The sequence below is a fragment of the Lissotriton helveticus genome, chromosome 10 (genome assembly GCF_964261635.1).
Source record: "Lissotriton helveticus chromosome 10, aLisHel1.1, whole genome shotgun sequence".
In the NCBI taxonomy this organism is placed as follows: domain Eukaryota; kingdom Metazoa; phylum Chordata; class Amphibia; order Caudata; family Salamandridae; genus Lissotriton; species Lissotriton helveticus.
The window spans coordinates 229095163-229117628 of record NC_136071.1 but is presented as its reverse complement, the minus strand read 5'-3'; the positions used below and the strand labels follow the sequence as shown (position 1 = coordinate 229117628).

General features: G+C 44.2%; 1 protein-coding gene across 1 annotated transcript in view; it reads left to right on the top strand.

Annotated features, from left to right (window-relative positions):
• Positions 1-22466, top strand: part of MYO15A (myosin XVA) — a 1426381-nt gene that overhangs the window by 1102253 nt on the left and 301662 nt on the right. Inside the window, exons 49-51 of the mRNA XM_078662701.1 lie at positions 8800-9005; positions 17088-17230; positions 17599-17671. Coding sequence (XP_078518827.1) covers positions 8800-9005; positions 17088-17230; positions 17599-17671 — 422 coding nt within the window. The remainder of the gene's footprint in view (positions 1-8799; positions 9006-17087; positions 17231-17598; positions 17672-22466) is intronic.

The window sequence follows — 22466 nt, the reverse complement described above, 5'->3', positions numbered from 1 at the left end:
AGAGCTTCCACCCCATGCCCCTCAAACAACACCTTCCATACTCTCAACTCCTTCGAGTAAAAAGAATTGTCTCAGACCCGGAAGATTCGAAGACGCACACACAAATCATGTTAAACAAATTCAAAAAAAGAGGCTATCCAGATGAAGTACTACAGGGAGCGTTGGAAAGAACTAGCACCAAAGACAGAAAAACTTTATTGACAGCACAAACAAGCAAAAAGGCTAACAGAACCACTTGTGTTAGTAAATATTCCACAGCTAGCCCACAGTTCAAGAAAATTATTAAAAGACACTGGCGCATTTTACAGACTGAACCTGATTTTAACAATGTATTCAGCGAAGAACCCATATTTGCGTTCACCAGAGCCAAAAACATAGGAGAAATCATCAAGAAACCATCAGTGGAAAAACTGCACACTATATACAAAGGAACATCACCTTGTAGAAATTGCAGCAATTGCCATAACATTATGGAAGGCAACACGATCACCCACCCTATGAGAGGTAATAAAATCAGGTTACAGGTTAACGGTACATGTGACACAAAAAATATCATATACATGATAAAATGCCCCTGCGGCCATGCTTATGTCGGACAAACAGAACGTAAACTCAAAATCCGATTAACAGAGCACAAAAGTAACATAAGAACCAAAGTGTTAAAATCAGCGCTGGCCACCCATTTTATTGAACATAACCACCAAATCAACCAAATGAAGGCTTGCATCCTAGAAATAGTGGAAAAAAATGAGGAGACGGACAATAAAAAAGCTTTGCTAAAACGAGAAAACCACTGGATATACTATTTACAGACTCTACGCCCACATGGAATTAATGAACGGACAGAATTTAGCTGTTATTTATAATTAAGTTGGTTTTTGATATAAGAGTGTCAGTACAGTGCTGTGCATGTATTTGTGAGTTTCATGCAATGACCGCTTTTTGAGATTAATGTACCCACACGGTTTACTTCCTTTTTGTACACTGGCCCTTTAATAGTAGCGCGCGTTATTTTAAGGCTTAACCCATCCCACATACGTCACACGCCGACTTTGCAGTTGAGAGAACGGCGGCTCCTAATCCAGACTTGATACTTTGTTACAGCGTATTCCGGTAAGAACCTTAGCCGTATCTAATGTAACATCGCGCTTTCACTGTTATGCGTAGGCTGCTTACTGAATCTCCACGCGTGCTTAATCAAAAGCGCGTGATGTAATGTAGGTTTAAAAACAGTCCACATAACTTTAGGTAAGACGCTACCGCGTTCTAGTACATCTACCCGCTTAGGTAAGACGCTATCGCGTTCTAGTATATTTACCCGCATTTCATTGTTGCCGCATTAAGCTACCACACAAAAGCAACTTATGAAATACTCACGTTATATCACTGGCTAAAGCGCTTAGTTTAAAAGTCATTTATGTTATTTTCCTTACACACACCAAACACACAGTAAACGCGTAAAGCGAAGGGTAACATTGTGTTTATGTTCAATGACAATGAAAGTTAGTAATACAATTATGGAGGGTTTGTAACTTAAGAAGTATGTATTTTCACCATGTTAGTTAACTGTTTTGTTAACTCCATGTTGCATATTGAAACACTTCGTGATGGATACAATTCTTGTTTCACAGATTTCCCTGATGAAGGCCCCAGGCCGAAATGCATTGGAATACAGTTTTTTGTTTATTCGAAAAACAAATTGGATGTAAAACACGTATACTGAATATATGTAATTCCAGATGAAAGAAACCATATTTACAAATGAAAAACTTTACAAGTATGAATAAAATACTCAAGAAACTTCAGAAAGAAAAATGATTTGGTGAAAAACTTTATTGATTATATCTTAGCTGATAAATTCAGCACATAACAGTCAGTGCCCTAGGAGACACTCGCACTAGTCAGTGCCAGCGCTATTTCATGCCTGAACATTCAGCCATTTTGCAATCTCTGCAGGCTGATCTTCTAGAATCTAAATTCTTACTGACTCGTGCTAACCACACCAGCCTGGTGATAAGGATCATCCCTGGGGCGGTAGGTTTCACATACCTTACTTTTAACAAAGGTGACACAGTGCCTATCCCTTACAAGTCACACTTGTAACTTCGGCTGAAATGCGGTTTTCCACTGTGGAAAAAGTTTTGACAGCAGTGCAAATGGCGATTCTTAAGGAACGTGCACTGTCGCAGGGAAAATGCATGTTGGCTGTTACCCCGTATCCTGCACTAGAGGCAGTGACGAAAGACAGTGTACCAAATTCTAAAGCTTTGCAGCCACGGTGGGTACAATGGGCTGCATCATTGACATCTCCGGATGTCACATTTATTTTTGATGCCTCCTTGCAGTCACAAGAGTTTTTGCAGTATGAGTTTGTTCATCCTGCTCCGTTGACTATGCGGCCTTTGGAGGATTTCCATTGTATCATATACACTGATGGTTCAGCGCACGTTGCGCATGGGTCTAAGCACGCATACGTTTCAGCTTGCGCCATTGTGGTAGGTACCATGGTGAATGATGTACATACATTAGGGGACTGTACCGCACAATTGGCAGAGCTCCGTGCTCTGATGCTTGCATTGGAGTACGCGGATCCTGGTGTGACTACTCTTATTGTGAGTGATTCTTACTACTGTGTCCAGTCTTACAATGAAAAACCTGTTCTTTTGGGTTCAGAATGATTTTCGTGATTCCAAAGGTAGCACAATAAAACATAAAATGATCTGGTCCGAGTGGCTGAACTTAAAGAGCAGCTGCCACTCGTGTATGTAATTCATACTCTTGGTCATCAACGTGTGGGAGTTCACACTGTTCGGCAATAGTTTGGCTGATGAGGCCGCAAAAACAGCAGTTTCGACATATTTGATTGCAGCAGTTACACGTTCCAAAAGTAAGATTGATGATGACATCTTGGCGGCTGTTGCCGCTACGAGGGGAAGTAAATATCCTAAGGGGTTCCCTTCAAAGTATTCTTATCATTTAAGTCCTGATAAAGTTTCTTATGTGATAATACGGGATGTTGGTGAAAGATTAATTCCCAACGCGGACCGCAGGTCCACACTGATTACAGCCGCCCACGAGGGTGTTGCGTCTGCAGGCGTTTCGGCTACTGTTTCTCGGTTACAACAACGTTTCTGGTGGCGGGGACTGTATAAACAGACGCGCGATTATGTCCTTCAATGTGACATTTGCCAGCAGATCAAACCTTCGACTGCTACGCGTCCGCCCCAGACACAGTTGTACATTTCTAATAGACCACTTGGTTGTGTTTATTTAGATCACTGCGGTCCTTTTTCCTCTGATACTGCGTATAAGTATATCTCAGTTGCAGTTGATTCTTGCACACGCTTTGTTTGGGTGTGGCCACACCGCAGCGCTGATTCGCGAACTGTCATAAGAGACTTGCGTATCTTTGTAGGGATTTTTGCCTGTGGCACCTTCCATTCCTAAGGCGTACAAGGATGCCATGACTTTGTTGGGGGTCTAAGTCAAGTTTTCGTCTCCATACAGACCTGACGGTAATAGTGTTGTGGAACGAATGAACTGAGATTTAAAGCAGTCTTTGACAGCTAGGGTTATAGGCACTGGCAGGAACTGGCTAGCCTATCTCAATGGCGTACAACGTGCACTTAATAATCTCCCTAGAAGGTCTCTGGGTGGGCGGACCCCATACGAAATGCTCTTTGGTATCAAAATGTTCGTCCCGGACCTTGAAGGTCTAGACCAGGTGGCGGTTGCTGCTCCCTTTGACGTAGATGAACATTGTCATGTTTTACAGAATCTACAAGAGACAAGAGACAGTCTTGCAAAGGAACACTGCCCTCCACATCTGATGCTGCGTTGCAGATTCCGGTAGTTGGCTGGCTACCCCGAGTTGGAGAACTGGTTCAAGAGAAGATCGAAAACAAGAAAGAATTTGGTCCCTCATATCGAGCTCCTGTTCCTGTACTTGGAGTGCAGGGCACAAGAACAGTCATTTTGCCACCACTTCCAGGTCGTAAAGAAGAAAGGTACATCTCCATTGACAATGTCAAACTACACAGAGTGGCCAATTCTTCTTAGTATGACTCCAGCAGTCTCCTGTCCATCTTTTTTGAGACATTCAGTTTTGGACCCGGCTTCTAATACCAGGCCTGACGTTGCCCTCGAGTTACCTGCAGTTTCCAGTCCTTTATTCAGTTTTCCTCCTGATGCTCATCTTGATGAGACTGAATATACTTACCCCACAGACTTATCGATGCCTGTTTTGCAAACTTGTTTGGCTACAGAGTTCAGATTTTCATTTGACACTGACTCTAACACATCGAAGACCCCTTCAAAAATTTCTGTTCATGCAACATGGTTTAAAAAACATTTTTTTATTCCTCATTGGACCTACATTTGGTTGGTGCTTTTTTCAATTTACTTGTTCATGTCAATTGGATTTGTGGTGTACTTTTTCCGTCTTGTCAACGGACACTATGTAGAAGAAAGAACATGTATTCAACACGTTAATGGAACGTTGGCACCTCATTCCTCATCGCATAGATTGAATAGGGACCTGGCTTTTGTTAATATTACTGCTTGGCCCGTCTTAGATGGGATTGTGTGGGGTGCTATTAGATTTCAAATCCACGGACCCACAGAGGTTATTAATGTCCCAAATGTTCTAAGGGTTTCTATGGGTGATGTGATTAAACAAAATATACGTTCTGATGATTGGGATGTTCAGGCCGTAGAAGCTTTGTTTTCTGATTTGAAATATTATGCTGCCTTTGATGCTGAAGATTTGTATTTAGATGCCGCAAATTATGGTGGTTTGTTTTGTTATCAACACTTTGGCAATCACTACCTGCCTAAGGCTAACACCAGGAGGAATATAGTTAATTATACACAATGGGAACATTGTCCCACTCCTGTTGAAGGCAGCTCCCCTTCTCTTTTAAAGAGGTTCACTTACTTTACTGATTTTAATCAGTCAAATCCCAATGCATTTTACTTTAAAATGACCGAGAAGTCCACTTCCAAGGTTAGACTTACCCACACGAAATTATTATATTCGAAGTCCTTTCTAGACCAATTGGCTGTTGGGGGCTATAAACTGTGGAAGGACACAGTTGATTTTAAATCAGTTTGGGGTTCTAAAAGTTGGCAAGTGCAAGGCACTGAGGCTTTGCATAGTGCATGTCTCATCCCAAACCATATGTTGTTTTTGAATTCTACAACTTGCTGTGGATTGGCTACTACAAAAAAATTAAGCGCTCCTTCTTTTCCTGAATTAGATGAATACTCCGTTTGGGATAATAATACCAATTTTTCAATTAGGGAGTTGCAGACGCTGTTACTGAATTCTACCTTTAACATATCCAGTTTGGATCCTAAGGGTTGGTTGCTGTGGCACAAAAGTGCAGATTCTTGCCAGCATCATTTTCTGGGTTTAGCTCAAGGCTATACACATGTTAGAGTGGATCCCCGTTTTGAAAGTGGCCATTCTGTGACTACCTATTCTGTAGGCAAGTTATGTCAGAGTTGGCTCAAACATTCCACTTTAGCGTCAGTTAAGCTGCATTTATCTAAATTGACTGATGATGTTGATCTGAATGATTTTGTCAAGGGCCCGGCTTCCGTCAGATCGAAAAGATGGATATCTGCTATTTACAACGAAGTTTGGAAACTGTCCCAGATTGAGGCTGCTTCCCGCATTAGAGCAATAGATCAAGCAAATTTAGAAAAAGTGCTAGCAGTTGTAGATAACAGCATTAACACACTTTCTTCCCGCATTTACACATTCGATAATATTTTTTCATCTGTTGTTGATATTGTGCAAGATGATGTGTCTGTTTTGTACCATGGTCAAAATAAATTGCGTTCTATTATGCAGTTTGCCTGGACTTTGCAGACATTGAAATCAGGAAAAGTGCCATGGCACTACATGAATACTTCATCTTTGTTTGCCCATTTTAATTTGATTGAAAAGCGACGTTTTATGTCTATGAAGGATGCAACTTTTTCTTGCATATTGAAACGTTAGAACCGTTACCATTTTCTGTGGCCGAAACAAATTCAGCTGTGTGGCTTATCCATGGGCTGATCACATTACCTTTCCCCCTATTCAAGTTCGAAGCCTGCATGCAGTACTACGCAATTGGCAGATATGAACCTTTGGGCAACGCTTATCTTCATGAAGCTTGGTCATTACCATTTACCTATAGGTGCCTTCGGGAGGGAAAAGAGGTTTATTTGAATGGAGAGGATTGCACTACAACACCAGATCACTCTTTAATGTGTAGGAATATCCAATTGCATGGCTCTTGCAATCAGAATGAGCCAAATTTAGCCTGTATTTTGAAAGGTACATCGGCACCTGCTATCATACCCACATTCACATTACTAGCAAATGGTAGTTATTTACTTTTAAATAATGAAGATTGTTGTGGGATGGTAGCCGGCATTCCTTATGTGGTTACAGTCAGTGAACGTGTAGTCTGTTGTAAAAACGTAATGTTTCCTCCTCTACATGGGAAGCTCGATGTTTCCATCTGGCCGTAGATTCCGACCTTGAAAGCAGAGTTCAACAAGATGAGTCGCATAAGAGCTCTATTGTCTCAGAAAGAAGTCGCCCTCACATCTGCTCGTGAAACATTTGTCCTTCACATGGCAAACACCCGCACAGAAGTGCACGCTTTAGTAAATACGGATTTGCCCTTGCATTTCGGTGAATTAATTCACACTATCGTTAATGCGTCCTCCACCACAGGGCTGGCTCACTTTTTTAAAGTTGTTAACAGTAGCCTTGTAACTTCTTTTCAAACTATATTTGGTGTGTTCCCGGCATTTTTTCATTCCATTTTTTCCAGCCTGTTTGGTGGATTTCCCTTAATGCTCGCTCTGGTTGCAAGCGTACTTCTGTTGTTTTGTTTATTCCAAAATGGATGCACGTCCTGTGTTGCGAGAAGATCTGTCACAGCTGTTGCTGCTCCGCAACCGAATGCTTGAATATTATGGAGCGCTGTCTCTTGCTACATTGAGTGCAGTTTATGGATTATCGTTTCGATTTTCCTTTCCTTTTTCACATGCATCCAGCCTGTCTTTCATTGCCTGAGTTGCGATTTCGACTGGGCCCCGGATTTGTGTCTTTGCAATATGGTGTCTCCCAAAGCGGATTATGATCAACTGATGAGCCCCTTAGTTGCTCATGAATTGCTTTGTTCTGGCGGAGGGATTATGGCCTTTGCAGCGATGCATGGAGTCCTGGTACGTTGGAATGTGTTCGCAGGGGCGCATGATTTCTTGGCATGCAGTTACATTGAAGAAGCTCCCTGGCTATACTGTCGACCATTCAGCCTGTACCTCCGCTCTATGGAGTAGTGCCACAAGCAGTGCCGCAGTAGGGTAGAGGCCTGCTTCCTGTGGACCACCTCTGCTCGCTATTATGGCCTGTGCAGCTCTAAAATCCCTGTGGGGCCACCATGCTGAGGTCAGGCGCCAGTATACCCACTGACCTGTGCTGTAGTGCTCCTTGTACCCGCCCACACTCCTTGCCTGCTCATGTCAGCCTACCCCATCGTGCTACTGACTGGGGCATTGCCTCTGTGTGTTCACACTGCTCCCTTTGTCTCTCTTATACCTCTGGGCCCACAGGAGCTCGCCGAGCCGCCATCTTAAAGTCAGGGAGCAGCCTGTCGCCTCCACATGTCGTCCCGGTAGCAAGAGAGGGCCAAAGGAGGGGGGACAACCCTCTTGCCTCACTACATCATTCTCCAGTTTTCGGGGAGTCCCCACCCCGCCTGCACACATTCACAGCAGTCAAGGCCCACCTGTCTGGCTTCACCTACCAGACTCACAAGGCCTTCGTCACCACTCCAGATTCTTCTCCTGCTTGATTTCCCCGGCAGACATACCCCTCCCACCTCCGGGGCCGGTCCTCAGGTCCTCAATTCCGTACTGCGGCTTCATGTTGCTTCCGGTGAGGGTCTCACGCCATCACCCGGCTGCCGCGCAGTTCCCCTGCTCCGGCGGCGCTTGGTGCCTTTCAGCCGTTCCCCGGTCTTCTCTCCGCGCCTTGTTACTCCTGGCCTCCTCGCATTCCATTTTCAGTGAGGAGAACCTCCCCCACAGTTATTTTGGTGACTTTATCCCTCTGCTCGCCGCGGAGCCTCGGTGGATTAGGTCCGCTCAGCCATCCTGGTTGGCCACCCGCCCCCATTTTTATTTTTAGACAGCCATTCTTGCAGCATAGATGTGATAAATTGGAACTGGTAAGACATCAAGATTCCTACAAATTGTTGTTTGATCGCTTGATTTGGGAACTGGTGATAAACAGGTAAGCCGGACTGGGGAACCAAAACCAGCCCTGGCATAAATGCTCAAAGCAGCCCGCTCTCTTCCTCTCCTTGTTCAATCTCTCCCTTTCCATCCATGCTTAATCTCATTCTCTCCTGTTACTCTTCTCCTTCTCTGATCGCTTTCTGTCTACGTCTGGAAATTAATTGAAAAATAAAATATGGAAAGAAATTGAAGTCAAAAGAGTGATTACAGATACATGCAATTCGAATTGGAAAGTTCAATGTGAACAAGGAGATTTGGTTGCCCTCCTAATATTGTGAAAACAGAGTGACATGTTTGTCTCTATATATTTATACCAATTATTTATCTTTTTTGCTTTTCTCCAGAATAAATATATTACTTTGTGAGCCAAATAATGTTTTCTTTACTCTCCTTACTGTGAATGGTACCTTTCCCTAACTATGGTAATTAATTACCAGCTCTTAATGAATGTCTGAAATATGATATGTATTATTGTTGTTCATATGCCTAACACAGGTTGGAAGTTTGGAGCCATTCATGGAAGATCTGGACTCTTCCCTTCAGACTACGTGCAGCCAGTGGCGGCACCAGATTTCGTCCATCTACCTGTGGACAAAAAAGATGAGCCAAAGAACAAGCAGAGCAAGGTGGCAGCCTCATCTGCTCTGGCAGTGGCAGTCGCTTCCACAGCTGTTGCTCATGAATTTGATAGGAAGATGGATGTAAGTACAGGATGGTTCTATTCTCCTTTGGATGGGTTTTTATTTCTTACCTCTCTTCAAAGAGCTTTTATCCCATGTTCTGCAATCTTCTGACCTGGGTTTGCTCACTCAGTTTATTATATGTATCATATATATATATATATATGTATATATATATATATATATATATATATAATATATATAATATATATTATGCTTTGTTAATTATGGCGTCCACTGTTGTGATCAAGGCTGCTGTGAGCAGTTGAAACGCGTAGACAGTCACTCTGCACGAATAAACCTTTGCTTGTACATCTTGCTGTGGAGTTCGTCCGTATCCTTCTGTTACGTGTTGGGATACATTTTTGCATATATATATATATATATATATATATATATATATATATACATGTCTCGAACTCCTTCGCGTTCCTTGCAATCCTCTTGTACGGCGAAAGTCACGGCACCACAACAGAGGTAATTATTTCAAAAACTATTTATTACCACACCACAGTGCAAGATTATGAACAAAACAGGACGGTCTACGCATTTTGGCTTCCAATAGCCTTCTACCGGACTATATATATATATATATATGCAAAAAAGAAGGAGAGAACTCTGGGTAGTTCTCAAGTTTAGGTGGAAAGCAGCCCCTGTTAGAGCACTCTCAACACCAGCGACACTCTAGATCTGCTCACCTCAAATGTCTGTTTTTCTATCAACGTTTTTAAGCATAGGATTAGCACAGTGCTATCCACGCGGAGATAGAAAATGACAAAGTCTTTTGAAATTTGTACAGCAAAGTCTTTAAGCATAGGACTAGTACAGTGCTGTCCTTGCCGAGCTGTAAAATTACAAAAGCCATTTATCACTCCAGGCACAATATTACAGCTTTGAATTAGTAAAATACCAACTCAAGCCAACCTGAAATGAGTAAAAGCAACCCCTCATATGAACAAAGTGACCCCTGAGCCCTATAGTGGGATAATAAAAAGAATGATCGGTAATGACATGAAATGATAATGCTTCACTTCAGCAGCCAATTGTATCAGCAAACCAGAGGTGTAGCCATGGGGGCCAGTTGCTCACCAAGCTATGCCTGTTTACATATGGGCATGTGGGAGGAACTGGTCCTCATGGAGAAACATGGGCATCACATGCAAAACAATGTTAAGATGTGGTTACGTTATATAGATGACCTGTTTGTAATGTGGCATGGAACTATTGAAGAGGCAAGTACGTTTGTAGAGGAGATCAATGTCAACAATGTCAACTTACAATTTACTGCAACAATCAGTAAAACCAATATTGAGTTTTTAGATACACAAATATACATTGAAATAACCCATCTCTTTAGGAAGAAAACTGCTGGAAATTCCACATTGCAGGCAATTAGTTTGCACCCTAAACACTTAATTAACAGCATTCCCTATGGGGAAATGCTACGTTGACGACGTATTTGTAGCAACAGTGAGGATCTTAGGGCTGCGCAATTTGATAGCAAAACTCAATTCCAACAGAGGGGCTATTTGGTCAATGTAATCGAGAAAGCTATCACCAAATCCATGCAATGGAGTAGAGACAAGGCATTGCAGGAAAAAGACTACAAAAACTGTAACTAGCCACACCGACTCGAGTAATGATGAGTTTAGACTGATAATGAAATACGGCAAACAACACAAATCACTTGGTAAGATCATTCAGCAAAACTGGCCTCTGGTGCGGAGTGTTCCGGTGATTAGACCCCTGCTGCCGCAGAGGGTGTCCATCACATATAGTAAGGCTCCTTCAATGAGGGATATTCTAGTAAAAACTAGCGCAGAGGTTGTAGACAACAGTAGCTGGGTTAAAGTCAATAAGGGATTTTACAGATGTAAAACCTGTAAAGACTGTTCCCATGGTATTAACAGAAGTACCTATCATGCTCCTTTTAGCAACAAAACTTTTAAAATTTCGAAGCTTTTGACATATAAAACAGAATTTGCTGTCTATGTGCTGATGTGCCCTTGCGGCCTTCAGTAAATAGGCAGCACCAAATTGCCAGTGCATAAACGGGTGTTGCAACATCTGAGAGCCATTACGAATCAGGACAACACCTATCCTGTGGCGCGTCACTTCAGGGAATTTCATGCATCTAACAACTCAAACCTGAAGTACTATGTTCTTGACGCAGTCCCCTCAGGAGAAGAGGTGGCGATTGTGAAAACAAACTACGAAAATTAGAAACTCGCTACATTCTACAGTTAGATTCAAAACATCCGGGGGGGTTAAATGCCACGGAAGATCTACATACATGTCTCACATAAACACAGGGAATATGGAATAAGGGAACAGAGAAACAAGTATCAAACCTGGACTAAAGTTTTACCGTAAAATCTTTTATACCTGTTTTATCCCCCTGTCTTTTGATACACAGCTTTTAGGAATTTTTTATCAATAGTAAATTTTAGGCTTCAGTAGGAGATTATGAATGTATCTATAGGAATTAAATACTAATAGTAATTTTTACATCAACCATCAGATATTTATTGAATCTTAAACCTTTTATCTAAAGGGGGAGATGTTCATTTAACTATTTATTTATATATTTATTGTATTTATACACCCTAATATATTTGTTGCTCATTTGCACAATTTCTCCATATCGTGGGTATATAACACCTTCGATATACCTGAACAAAATATCATTGGTCTAAATATGATGAAAGGGGTGGTTAAACTGAAAGACAATAAGGTCAAAATATCACTGGAGATTATAAATACCAGATGAACACTGGGTTGATTCATCAAACTGAGAAAATCATGATGAAATTATGATGAAAAGGCATGCATGACAACCCACCGTTTCATTAGTTATCGACAAAACTAATAGATTTATCTTTAAATTGTACATATTTTTTCTTGAATATTTTGCACAACACTAAAGCACTTTTATGCAACTTTGCACATTGGGTAATCAATTCATAATGTTGTTAAATTATATACAGGAAGATGGCATAAATCAACAGGGATTAAACCCGTTCTTAGATACTAGGTCACTCGTAATTAGTGTGAAGTATGATTATGGCTGGTATTTTACCGATATTATGAAAAGTCACCGTTCAGACAAATCAAACCCAATGATGTATTGTAAAAAATGGAGATGGTTTAAAAATTGTAACACAGGCATTATGTGAAACACAAAACTTCAAGTCTGTCTTCCAGTTTCATTCGAACGAACAACATGTGATGAATTTTGTATGGGGCACTGTCACTTTAAATACTGCACTGTTACAACTTGCCACTGTCATGTGATCAAGGCTCAAGCGAGCCGAAACGCGTAATGGTGACTGGTGAGGAGCAATAAAATCGTTTTTCTGCACCATATCTGGGTCCGTGTCCGTCTCTGGAGGCAAGCCTGCAACGCACTGAAGGAGTGTGATATATATATATATATATTCTCCATGTGTTCAACCATGCATCAACCAACCCTGTGTCAGTCCCACAGCAATCACAGGAATTGCTACTCTTATCGTCTCATTCACGGAGACTGGCCTGGGGCTCAGGGGAGGTTGGAGCAGTGCAGTGGCAGTAAAGAAGGCCCTACAAGCATCCTTGTCTCTGCTTTTCTCTATCACTAGAGTGGCATCAAGAACCCAGATCCACATGCATGTTTGCCATCTTGGAGTGGGAAACCCCCACTGGCAAAGCATTGAAAACAGATGTTTCCCCATCTTAGAATAAGAAGAATCAGAAAGCACATATTTTCCTTCAATCTGTGGGGAAGAATTAATGAGTATTTCTTTCAGGTCTTCGCCTGGCAATAGTGCTATACTTGTTTGTACTATTGGCACCACTACAACAGGCCCTATTAGTACTACTACTAATACAATGAGTGGCCAAATCACAATTAGTAGTATAATGTGTACTAAGCAAGAAGCTTCAACGGTAACAACTTTTGGTAGTTCTGGTATTACAACCACTGATGACACTTCCACTATGAAATGTTCAATTTTTTTTAAACATTTGTTTATTGGCATTTTGGAAAGGAAAAACAACTGAAGCTCATATTAGTCCGCTCAAACATTATCACATAGGGTATAACCCTAAATTAAACATGTATGTTAGTGAACAAACTGCGGCATTGGAGTGTTTCTGATAACTTTACCCTGCCCTACTTTGGGCATCTGGAGGGTGGCATATTCAGTCCCTCAGCAGAGGTGGGTAGAGGGGGACCAATCCACTGTATGGGTGTCTGTGGGGGCGAGGGCCCGGGCAGGGGAGACCATCGACATCTATACGCCACCACCCTCTAGGGCCAGGAGCTGCTGCATCACATCCACACAATCCCATGGCCTCCCATCGTCTGCCCAGGCTCGGCTCCCACCAACGTATCCAGATTGGGCGCTGGGGGGGGAACAGGGAAGGGACAGGGAGGGGTCCCCTGGGTTATCCAGTCCCACCAGGTCATCTCCAATCTCACACACATCCACGGCCACAGCAATCCCTTCATGCAATCTCAAGGGGGAGTCGGATGCCACCTTCTCCACATCCCCGACCAGCAAATCTACCATTGCGCCCCAAATTTCCAGTTCTCATGCCGCGTTGTCATCTGTTTGCACTTTCCAGAGCCTACACTCTTCAGCTACCGCCTACTTCAACAAATCTGCCCTCCATTTGTCCCATGTCAGGCAGGATGGACAGGCCCAGTGGATGGCGATATTAAGTCTGGCCAGGACTACGCCCAGTTGTGCATACCTGTTGTTCATTTTGCTGCCTTTCCTAGGGAGCGGCAGCAGACCCAGCAGGAAGTGTCTCACTGTTAAGTCCACTTCCATAACCCTTCGCACCTCTCTGCGCATTTCCTCCCAGAAGGGGCTTCACCTTGCGGCAAGTACATGTAACGTGTCTAAAGTCAGCAGCGGACATCCCACATCTCACACACAATCTAGTTGATATGCTCTATGTAAATAGTAGAACTGTGTCAGCTCGAACCTGGCATTACCGGCCACCTCTTGCACCTGCACCCCAGCATGCCTCCACTCTCGTTCCAGCGGTCGTAGGCGGGAGTCATATTCGTCTGCCCATTGGACTTGAGGGCAGTGTACAGCCGTAAAATGATGCCCCTAGTGCACACAGGGTCCAACATCACCCGTAGAACCTGCGCTTTGTTTGGCTTGTTGGGGAAGGATGTCCATATTTCTTGCACTGACCTGGACACACTGGCATATTGCAAAAATTGCATCGGACCGACACCAAGGTGTACCCTGACTTCCTCTAGTGACATGAAGGTGCCATTCAAGAATAGATCTCCTTCCCTCTAGCAGCCGCCCTCTACCCATCTCGATAGTCCATGGAGGCATGTCTGTGCGCAAACAGGCGCAGCCACCAAATACGAAGAAGCTTAGCATTGGGCACTCGCCTCAGCACCCGAGTTACAGTTCTTTCCCATGCCGAAGCAACCGGCGAGGCTACAAAAGGGGTGCAAGCCAGGAGCCGGCGGCTATGCACGAGCAACTTGTTAAGATCTTCTGTGGCTACTGAACCCTCCAACAATGCTTTCTCCCAATTGGGGTCATTCTCGCACCACTGAGCTGCATATTGGAGCAGACCCACCAGATAATACAACTGGAAATCTGAGAGGTTCAGGCCTCCCACAGCTAGGTCCAGTTTTAGGACCTGTAGATGGACTCTGCTCTTCGTTCCCGCCCACACCAGGGAAGTCAGAAGTCAGTCTACTTTCCGAGATAATGAGGGCTGCAGCACACATAACAAATTCTGCACAGCATAGAGGCACAGGGGCAGTAGGACCATCTTGCTTAACACCCCCCTACCCATAACCGTCAGCGGGAATGTGTTCCAAAAATGAATAGAGGCCGTGAAGCCATCCAGCACTCTCACCATATTAAGTTCATATTGTTGGTGGTGGTCCTGTGTTATCTGAATCCCCAAATAACAACACTTTCTAGTCTCCCAAGGCAGTCCCACCTCGAGAAGGCAGTTTCCACCACATCAGTAAGGTCAGAAAGAGGGAAGAGCACAGTCTTGTGGTGGTTGACTTATAGGCCAAATTTAGCCTTAAATCAAATATTCTCTTAGTAACACTTATATTACTAAGAAGTGTACAGCTATATTTTGATTAGAGAAACACCCCCTTTACCCACATTGAAATGTACTGTGTCTTTTTGCTCACTTTTTAAAGTAAAATCTATGAAGAAATAACATACCACTCTAAGGAAGACTTCAGTATGTAGCTTACCCAATGGAAATGACCCACCTTATCTATCTCTGTGTGGCACTTGTACCAAATGCGCTGAATATACACAACTGGTGTTGTTTAAGTCAAAAGCTATATAAATAATTAGGGGCCCGATGTAGGTAAATCTCATTTACCGACTCTAGAATACCGAATTTTACCGATTCGGTATTCTAGATTCGGTAAATGAGATGTAGGAAAAAATTCGGTAATTTTTAACGATTCGGTAATTGCCATTGATTCCTATGGGCCTTGAGGCCCATAGGAATCAATTTCAATTAACGTAAATACCGATTCGGTAAAATTACCAAATTGTCAAGGGGGACAGGGTGTCACTTTGACACCCTGTTGCACCCCTGATTGTGGCTTGTGTGCCATGTGACACATATACATGCCCTTAGGGCATGTATGTGTGCCACATGGCACAGGTGTACATGCACAGATGTGCATGTACACAGGAATTCGTTATTTACCACAAAATATTATTTAGTGGTAAATAACGAATTCTTAAGGGCCTGTAGCACTGTTTTCAGTGACACCTACATCTAGATTTACCGAATTGGTAAATATACCGAATCGGTAAATTTAAGGCCCCCTACATATCGAAAGCCAAATACCGGTCGATAACGGCCGAAATCGGCCGTTACCGACCGGTATTTGGTGTCCTACATCTTTGTCCACAGCATCCTGACCTCCTTGCCGAAACTCGATCAATCCTTTCTTCCATGTAGAAGGTTCTGTGGATTTGAAAGGTGGAGGCACACTAGCCATGAACCTGAAAGTCTCACACTTCAAAAGTGGGATAAATAACTCTGACCACTGTAGCTTATTTGCAGTTTTGATTTCTCTGGAAATTAAGGCAGTATAATGTAAAGGGGAAAATGGGTGATCCCAGGGAACTCATTGTCAGTCAGATATGACTCATAATTCTGTAACTATGAATTGGTCACCCATTTAGTTAAACCACGTAGAGAACCGGCTGCCACTACACAAAGTCTAGATCCTAATTCTAGAATAGTTATGTGGGAAACCTTTCCTGGTTAAGGACTGAGTCTCTCGCCTACCTGATGTGTGACATGCTTCATCACAGGGCCACTCCCTGCATCTCTCCAAAGGAGTAGATGCAAGCGACTACCCTTTAGAGTATAGGTGAGCTTTGGGGATAATATGTAGTAGGTAAGCTATGCCCCTGATCTGGTCTGGATAGGTGTGAGGTTCTGCAGTGGGGAAAGGTGATGAGAAACAATAAAACTACAGATTAGAAGGAAAAGCACAGGTTAGTGAATCTCCTAGTGGCAGTGGGGAATAGTTCTACCCACACAATGAGGTTGAAATGGATATGCCTGTGCTGACCCTAAAGGAAGGTGTTAGTGGCATTCGTCAGGATTCCGGTCGCTCTCGCTCCTTGCACTGGTACGTATGGTGTGCAATAAGGAGAAACAATATACTAGCCACATCTAAAGGGTCCATAAGTTGTCAGTCAACCACCTCAGTATTATTAACTATAGGCCTGTGTTCAAGAGAATGACTCACAACATCAGAAAGTACTTAGTCAAGATACATCAGTTTTTGTTTGTATCTCCCACGAGCTGTGTTACAGAAGTACTGTGACATATCGCAAAAGCAAATTATGCTTATGATGGCTGAAAACAGAGGGGCGATCTGATGATCCATTTGGCTGCCACTGTATTAATCTTTGCTTCTGTGTAACCACATTACAATTATACAAGTACTCTGAAGGTGAGATGGAAAATAGAGACAAGTTGATTATGACATGTTTCTCCCTAAATAGGAACTTTAAATGATATTTATCGAACATTAACCCATTTAGACCTTTCTCACACTTTGCACTTACTTTTCCTCTCCAGGTGTCCCCAGCACCAAGTGAATATGCAGAAAGCTTAGATGAGTTTATGGATGGAGTTATAGATGAGAACATCCTGCAGGACAGTCGATACACTATGCTTGAGTTTGCCAAGAAATATTTCCGGGATGTACAGAGGAAGACAAGGTAAGGTGCAATATTGAGGTATTGGTCATTAGAACCCACTAATATGTACTGAGTCATACACTGTGTGAGAAAATGTTCTATGTTCCAATGGCAGTCCTTGAAAGTTGTAGTACCATCTCACATGTGCCGCCATTCCAGGCCTCAGCTGCTAAGTTTGGTATTAAAGTCGGAAAGATTGGCAACAACTGACTTTAAAGTAGACCTCTAAAATCCACTTTTATTGAAAATAGATAGTTGTTGGTGTATTGATTACAAACGTATGCCCACTATGTTTCAAGCGAAAATCAATAGAAAAGTCCAGCAGCTCTAGGTTTAAGTCTTGTCCAGTAATCAGCAATCTGTCTAAATTTTCATCCTCTTTCTTATAGCGACTCTTTCAGGCAGAAATCCAGAAGGGGAGGAGAACCAAAAGACCCAGCAGAGATGCTGAAGTTCACAAAGGTAACAAAGCTTCAAGTGCAGCATGTGTCACCCTCACACGTTGCTTCTCTCCAACTCTGAAAGGACCTGAGCTTATTGACCCCACACATCCTTCTTAACCAGAATGGCATGTGCCATGAGAATCTCACATAAAAACGCGATCCTATCAGCCCAAGCTGAGTTAATTTACATATGTTCCAATTTAGATTGTTGTGGTATACAAAGAGACTGCCACATGTGTAGCTTTTTTAAAGTCATGTCACCGAGACCTTTCCTTGGAGACGTGCAGATCTTAGGGAAAATGTACAAATGCCGATCCCAAATCTGTTTTTTGGAAAACAAGTTCCTACACAATAGTTAAATTTGAAAAAAAATGGGCATCTCTCCCACAGTCGTATAAATTGGATAGGATAGGATAGGATGTTGATTTATAAAGCGCGAATTGTTGCCCGGGGGCGTCCAAGCGCTGAAAATACCAGGACCGACCAGATAAACAGCAGAAGGAGGAGGAATTAGACTGGATGAAATAGGAAAGTTTTCAATTGTTTGCGGAAAGTCGTGAGATTAGAGTTGGATCTTAGGTGCAACGGGAGGGAGTTCCAGGCCCTCGCCGCGTTGTAGGCGAAAGACCTACCTCCAGATCTGGATCTCCTTACTCTCGGAGTGACTGCCAAGAAGGACTGGTTGGATCTTAGATTCTTATTGGGCCTATAGTGATGGATTAGGTCCTGTGTGATCATAGGGCCAGAATTCCAGAAGGACTGGTGGGCTATGCACATGGCTTTGAACAAAACCCTTTGGCGTACTGGTAGCCAGTGAAGAGAGACCAGCCCAGACCTAACTGACTGTCTGCGAGGGATGTCAAGTAGCAGACGTGCGGCGCAGTTCTGCACAATCTGTAGCCTCCTCAAGGTGGATTCCGGGGCTCCGAGATAAAGGACGTTATTAAAATCGAGACGAGATTGAATCAGGCCTTGTGCCGCTGCTTGCTTGGCTTCCATGGGGAGGAGGGGGAGAATTTTCCTAAGCATCTTCATGATGCCGAAGCAGGTAGCCGAAAGTTTGGTGGCTTGTACGTCAAAGGAGAGAGATTTGTCCATCCATATTCCCAGACTTTTTATGCTATTTTTGGGGGTAGGTAGGGGGCCCATACTGAGTGGCCAAAGGGTGGGCGGGAGGCTGGGGACCGAATTGCCGAGGACCATGAGCTCGGTTTTATCTCCGTTTAATTTTAAGGATGATTGGGACATCCAGGATTTTACCTCCTCTAGGCACTCTCTGAGTCCGCTCTGCACAGGAAGATTGGATTCCTGTGTCAGGGAGACCACCAGCTGCGTGTCGTCCGCGTAGGAAATAATCTTGATCCCAAACGGACGAACGACATCAGCTAGTGGTCTCATGTACAGGTTAAAAAGTGCAGGGCTCAGAGAGGATCCTTGGGGGACGCCGCAGTTCAGAGAGATGCTGGTGGAGACTGAGTCACCATCAAACACCTGGAAAGATCTATCTTCCAGGAAGGACCGGAACCAGGTCCACGCTTTACCCTTAATCCCGACCTGGGCCATACGGTCCAGCAGGGTGACATGGCTGACCGTATCGAAGGCCGCACTAAGGTCAAGGAGAATCACTGCCACTGATCCTCCCTGATCTAAGATTTTCCTAGCCTCCTCGGTGACCATGAGGAGGGCGGTCTCGGTTCCATGTTTAGGTCTAAATCCGGTTTGGGTAGGATCCAGGAGAAGATGGGTTTCCAAAAAGTTGGTGAGCTGGAGATTTATGTATTTCTCCAGAACCTTGCTCGCCCAGGGGAGCAGGGATATTGGACGGTAGTTGCTCATATCCATGGGGTCTAGGCTGGGCTTTTTCAGCAGGGCCCTCACCATGGCCTGCTTCCAAACTGTAGGAACTATGCCCGTGGAGATGGAGGTGTTTAGGACGTCCCTTAGTGTGGGTAGGGTAGTTTGTGCAGCCGCCATTATTATCTCTGGGGGGGCAGGGTCATTAGGTGAACCAGATTTGACTTTGCGTGCCAGAGACTCCAACAAGACAAGTTCCAGTGGAGGAAAAAAGGACAGCGTGGGTGGTTGAGGATTGTACACTGGTTCAACGGGGTGTGTAAGTGTAGTGGACGGAGGTGGGTTAGTCGGGGGGAAGGCCGAGTAGATGGAACTAATTTTCTGATGGAAAAATTCGGCAACTTTGTTGCAGTGGGAGGTGGGTTTGTCCACTGGTAGGCTGGGGGGGGGGTTTGGTTAGCTGTTTAATGATTTTGAAAATTTCCTTCGGTTTGGATTTTGCAAGGACAATTTTCTCCGAGAAGTAGGAGGCCTGGGCTTCCTTTATCTGGCTTTTGTAGTTGCTGATAGCTTCTCGGTAGAGAGTTTTATATACCGATGAGTAATTGGTACGCCAGCGTCTTTCAAGTTTCCTACAGCACCGTTTCTGGTCTCTCAGATTCTCCGTGTACCACGGGGCAGTTTTGTGGAGGCGTTTAAGAGTGATTACCTTTTTTGGGAGGGCAATGTCTAGAGATTGGGAAATCCAATTGACGTAGGCCTGGTTGGCCGGCTCAGGGTTATCCGTGATCAGGGGTCGGGTCTCTGTAAGTGCATTGGTCCAATTATCAATCATAAGATGAGACCAGGCTCTCTTAAGTCTTGTGGTGGGGATAGGTTCGGGGGGTTTAAGAATAGTCCAATTGATGGGGATCAGAAAATGGTCCGTCCAGGGGAGGGGTATGGGAGGACAAGTTAGGAGGTTGGGGCAGTTACTAAAAACTGGGTCAAGCAGATGGCCTTTTTCGTGTGTGGGCAGGGTGACTAGTTGTGAGAGCAGCAAGGCTGCTAGGTCGCCTGTTAGAGTCGATGCGGTGAGGTCAGAGGGCGAGTCGAAATGAAAATTGAAATCGCCCAACAAGATAAAGTTGGGTGAGGAGTTAATACGTTCGGATACATAGGTGGGTAAACTGACGTGGAACTGCCTCGGGGGCCCTGGAGGTCGGTAGATCAAGGTGCCTGAAAGGCACTGATTGGGGGACAGTTCAATGTTGAAAGTGAGGCTTTCACGGTCTAGAATGGTTTCGGCGACCGCTCTACAGTTGAACTGCTCTTTATGTATTATAGCTAGGCCTCCTCCCCTCCCTTTTGGCCGGTCCTGGCGCAGGATTTGAAAGCCTGCGGGAAGCGTAGCTATTATGGCTGGGTCGGCTTCCGGGGAGAGCCAGGTTTCTGTCAGGAACAGAATGTCGGGGGAGTGTTCTTCTATTAGCAGCATTATTTCGGCTGTATGTTTAGGGAGGGAACGGCAGTTCAACAAGAACATCCGAAAATGGTAGAGCAGTTTGGGGGTGGTGGTGGGTTTAAGGAGCTTGTGGCACTCTGGACAGAATTGGGGTAGGGTGTCCGCAGAGTATCTTTGACAGCTATGATTGACCGAAGAGGCCCTCAAGCTGTGAAGGAGGTCCACACTGTAACATAAGCGGTTGGTTAGTCGGGGGGCAGGGGAACTGGCCCTTAGCCCGGACTCGGCGCGGACGAGCGCAGACGAGCTTGCCTTATGCGCGCCCGCTGCGCTCGTCCGCTGCGCTTCCTGTGCATGCACATATTTATAGGGAGGGTTAGGGGGCGTGTCCCTCGCTTCCTCGTGGCCGATGGCGGCTGAGGAGGGCTCTCTGAGACACTCCCTCTGAGCGCTAGCTCCGCTCTGAGGAAAGCAGGTAAAATACAAGTTTTTTTTAAAAGCAATTAAAAGCAGTTTTCAAGTGTGCAAAATTGGCAATTTAGCAGCGTTTTTCCTCTCCCGGCTGTGCCTCAGGAGGGAAGTGGTATACAGCGAGCTCTTGAATCAGCGCGCTATATACAGCAAAAGTGGGCGTGGCTACAAGGGGGCGTGTCCCTCGCTTCCTCGTGGCCGATGGCGGCTGAGGAGGGCTCTCTGAGACACTCCCTCTGAGCGCTAGCTCCGCTCTGAGGAAAGCAGGTAAAATACAAGTTTTTTAAAAGCAATTAAAATGGTTATAAACTGTAGATTTTGTGGAGACCTCCACCATTTTACTTGCTTTGTTGGTAAATACATATTTGATTGGTACTTTATAACTCCCACTGCCCAGGTGTTCAGCCTCTAGGCTGCTGCTTGACAGAAGTATAGCTTTTAAAGTTAGACAAAATGACAAGCATTTTCGAAAGAGCTCACATCTAGCCTGTTACATTGTGGCCTGTTCTTTGTCTGCTGAATCAATGTTACAAACTGGACTATATCCCACCATGGCACATTGCTATTTCTTCTTCCTGTAAGACAGATGCCCCTATGATCCTTTTTTTCATTCTCCTTTTTTGTACTTTTTTGTATATAGCACGAACTCGCCCCGAAGGTATCAGAGCTCATTAAATGAGCATCAGTTTCATTACAGACAGACACATTCATGTTTTTTAGGCACAGGGAGATTAAGTGATTTGCCCAGAATCACAGGATGTTTGAGCCTCCCACCAGACCCAAGCCTGGTTCCCCAGCTTCAAAGTCGGGTGTTCTAGCCGTTAAGCCACATCCTCTCCCCTTTAACCCACACATGCATGTGTGCCCTTTTTCTGTTTCCTTTTCTCCTTTGTCCCTGTTGCCCATTTCCTGTTTGCTTCTTTACTTTCCAGCAAGTCCCTGTTTAACTTCTGTGTCACTCTCCTATCCCATACTTCTTTTCCTGTGGTTTTTAAGCCCTTAATCATTATACCCTACTTGTGTCACTACTGCTTCCTCATATTATCAGGTACGTTCTACCCTACTACATTACAACTAACAGTGTTTAGGTGGGTTTGCCAATAGC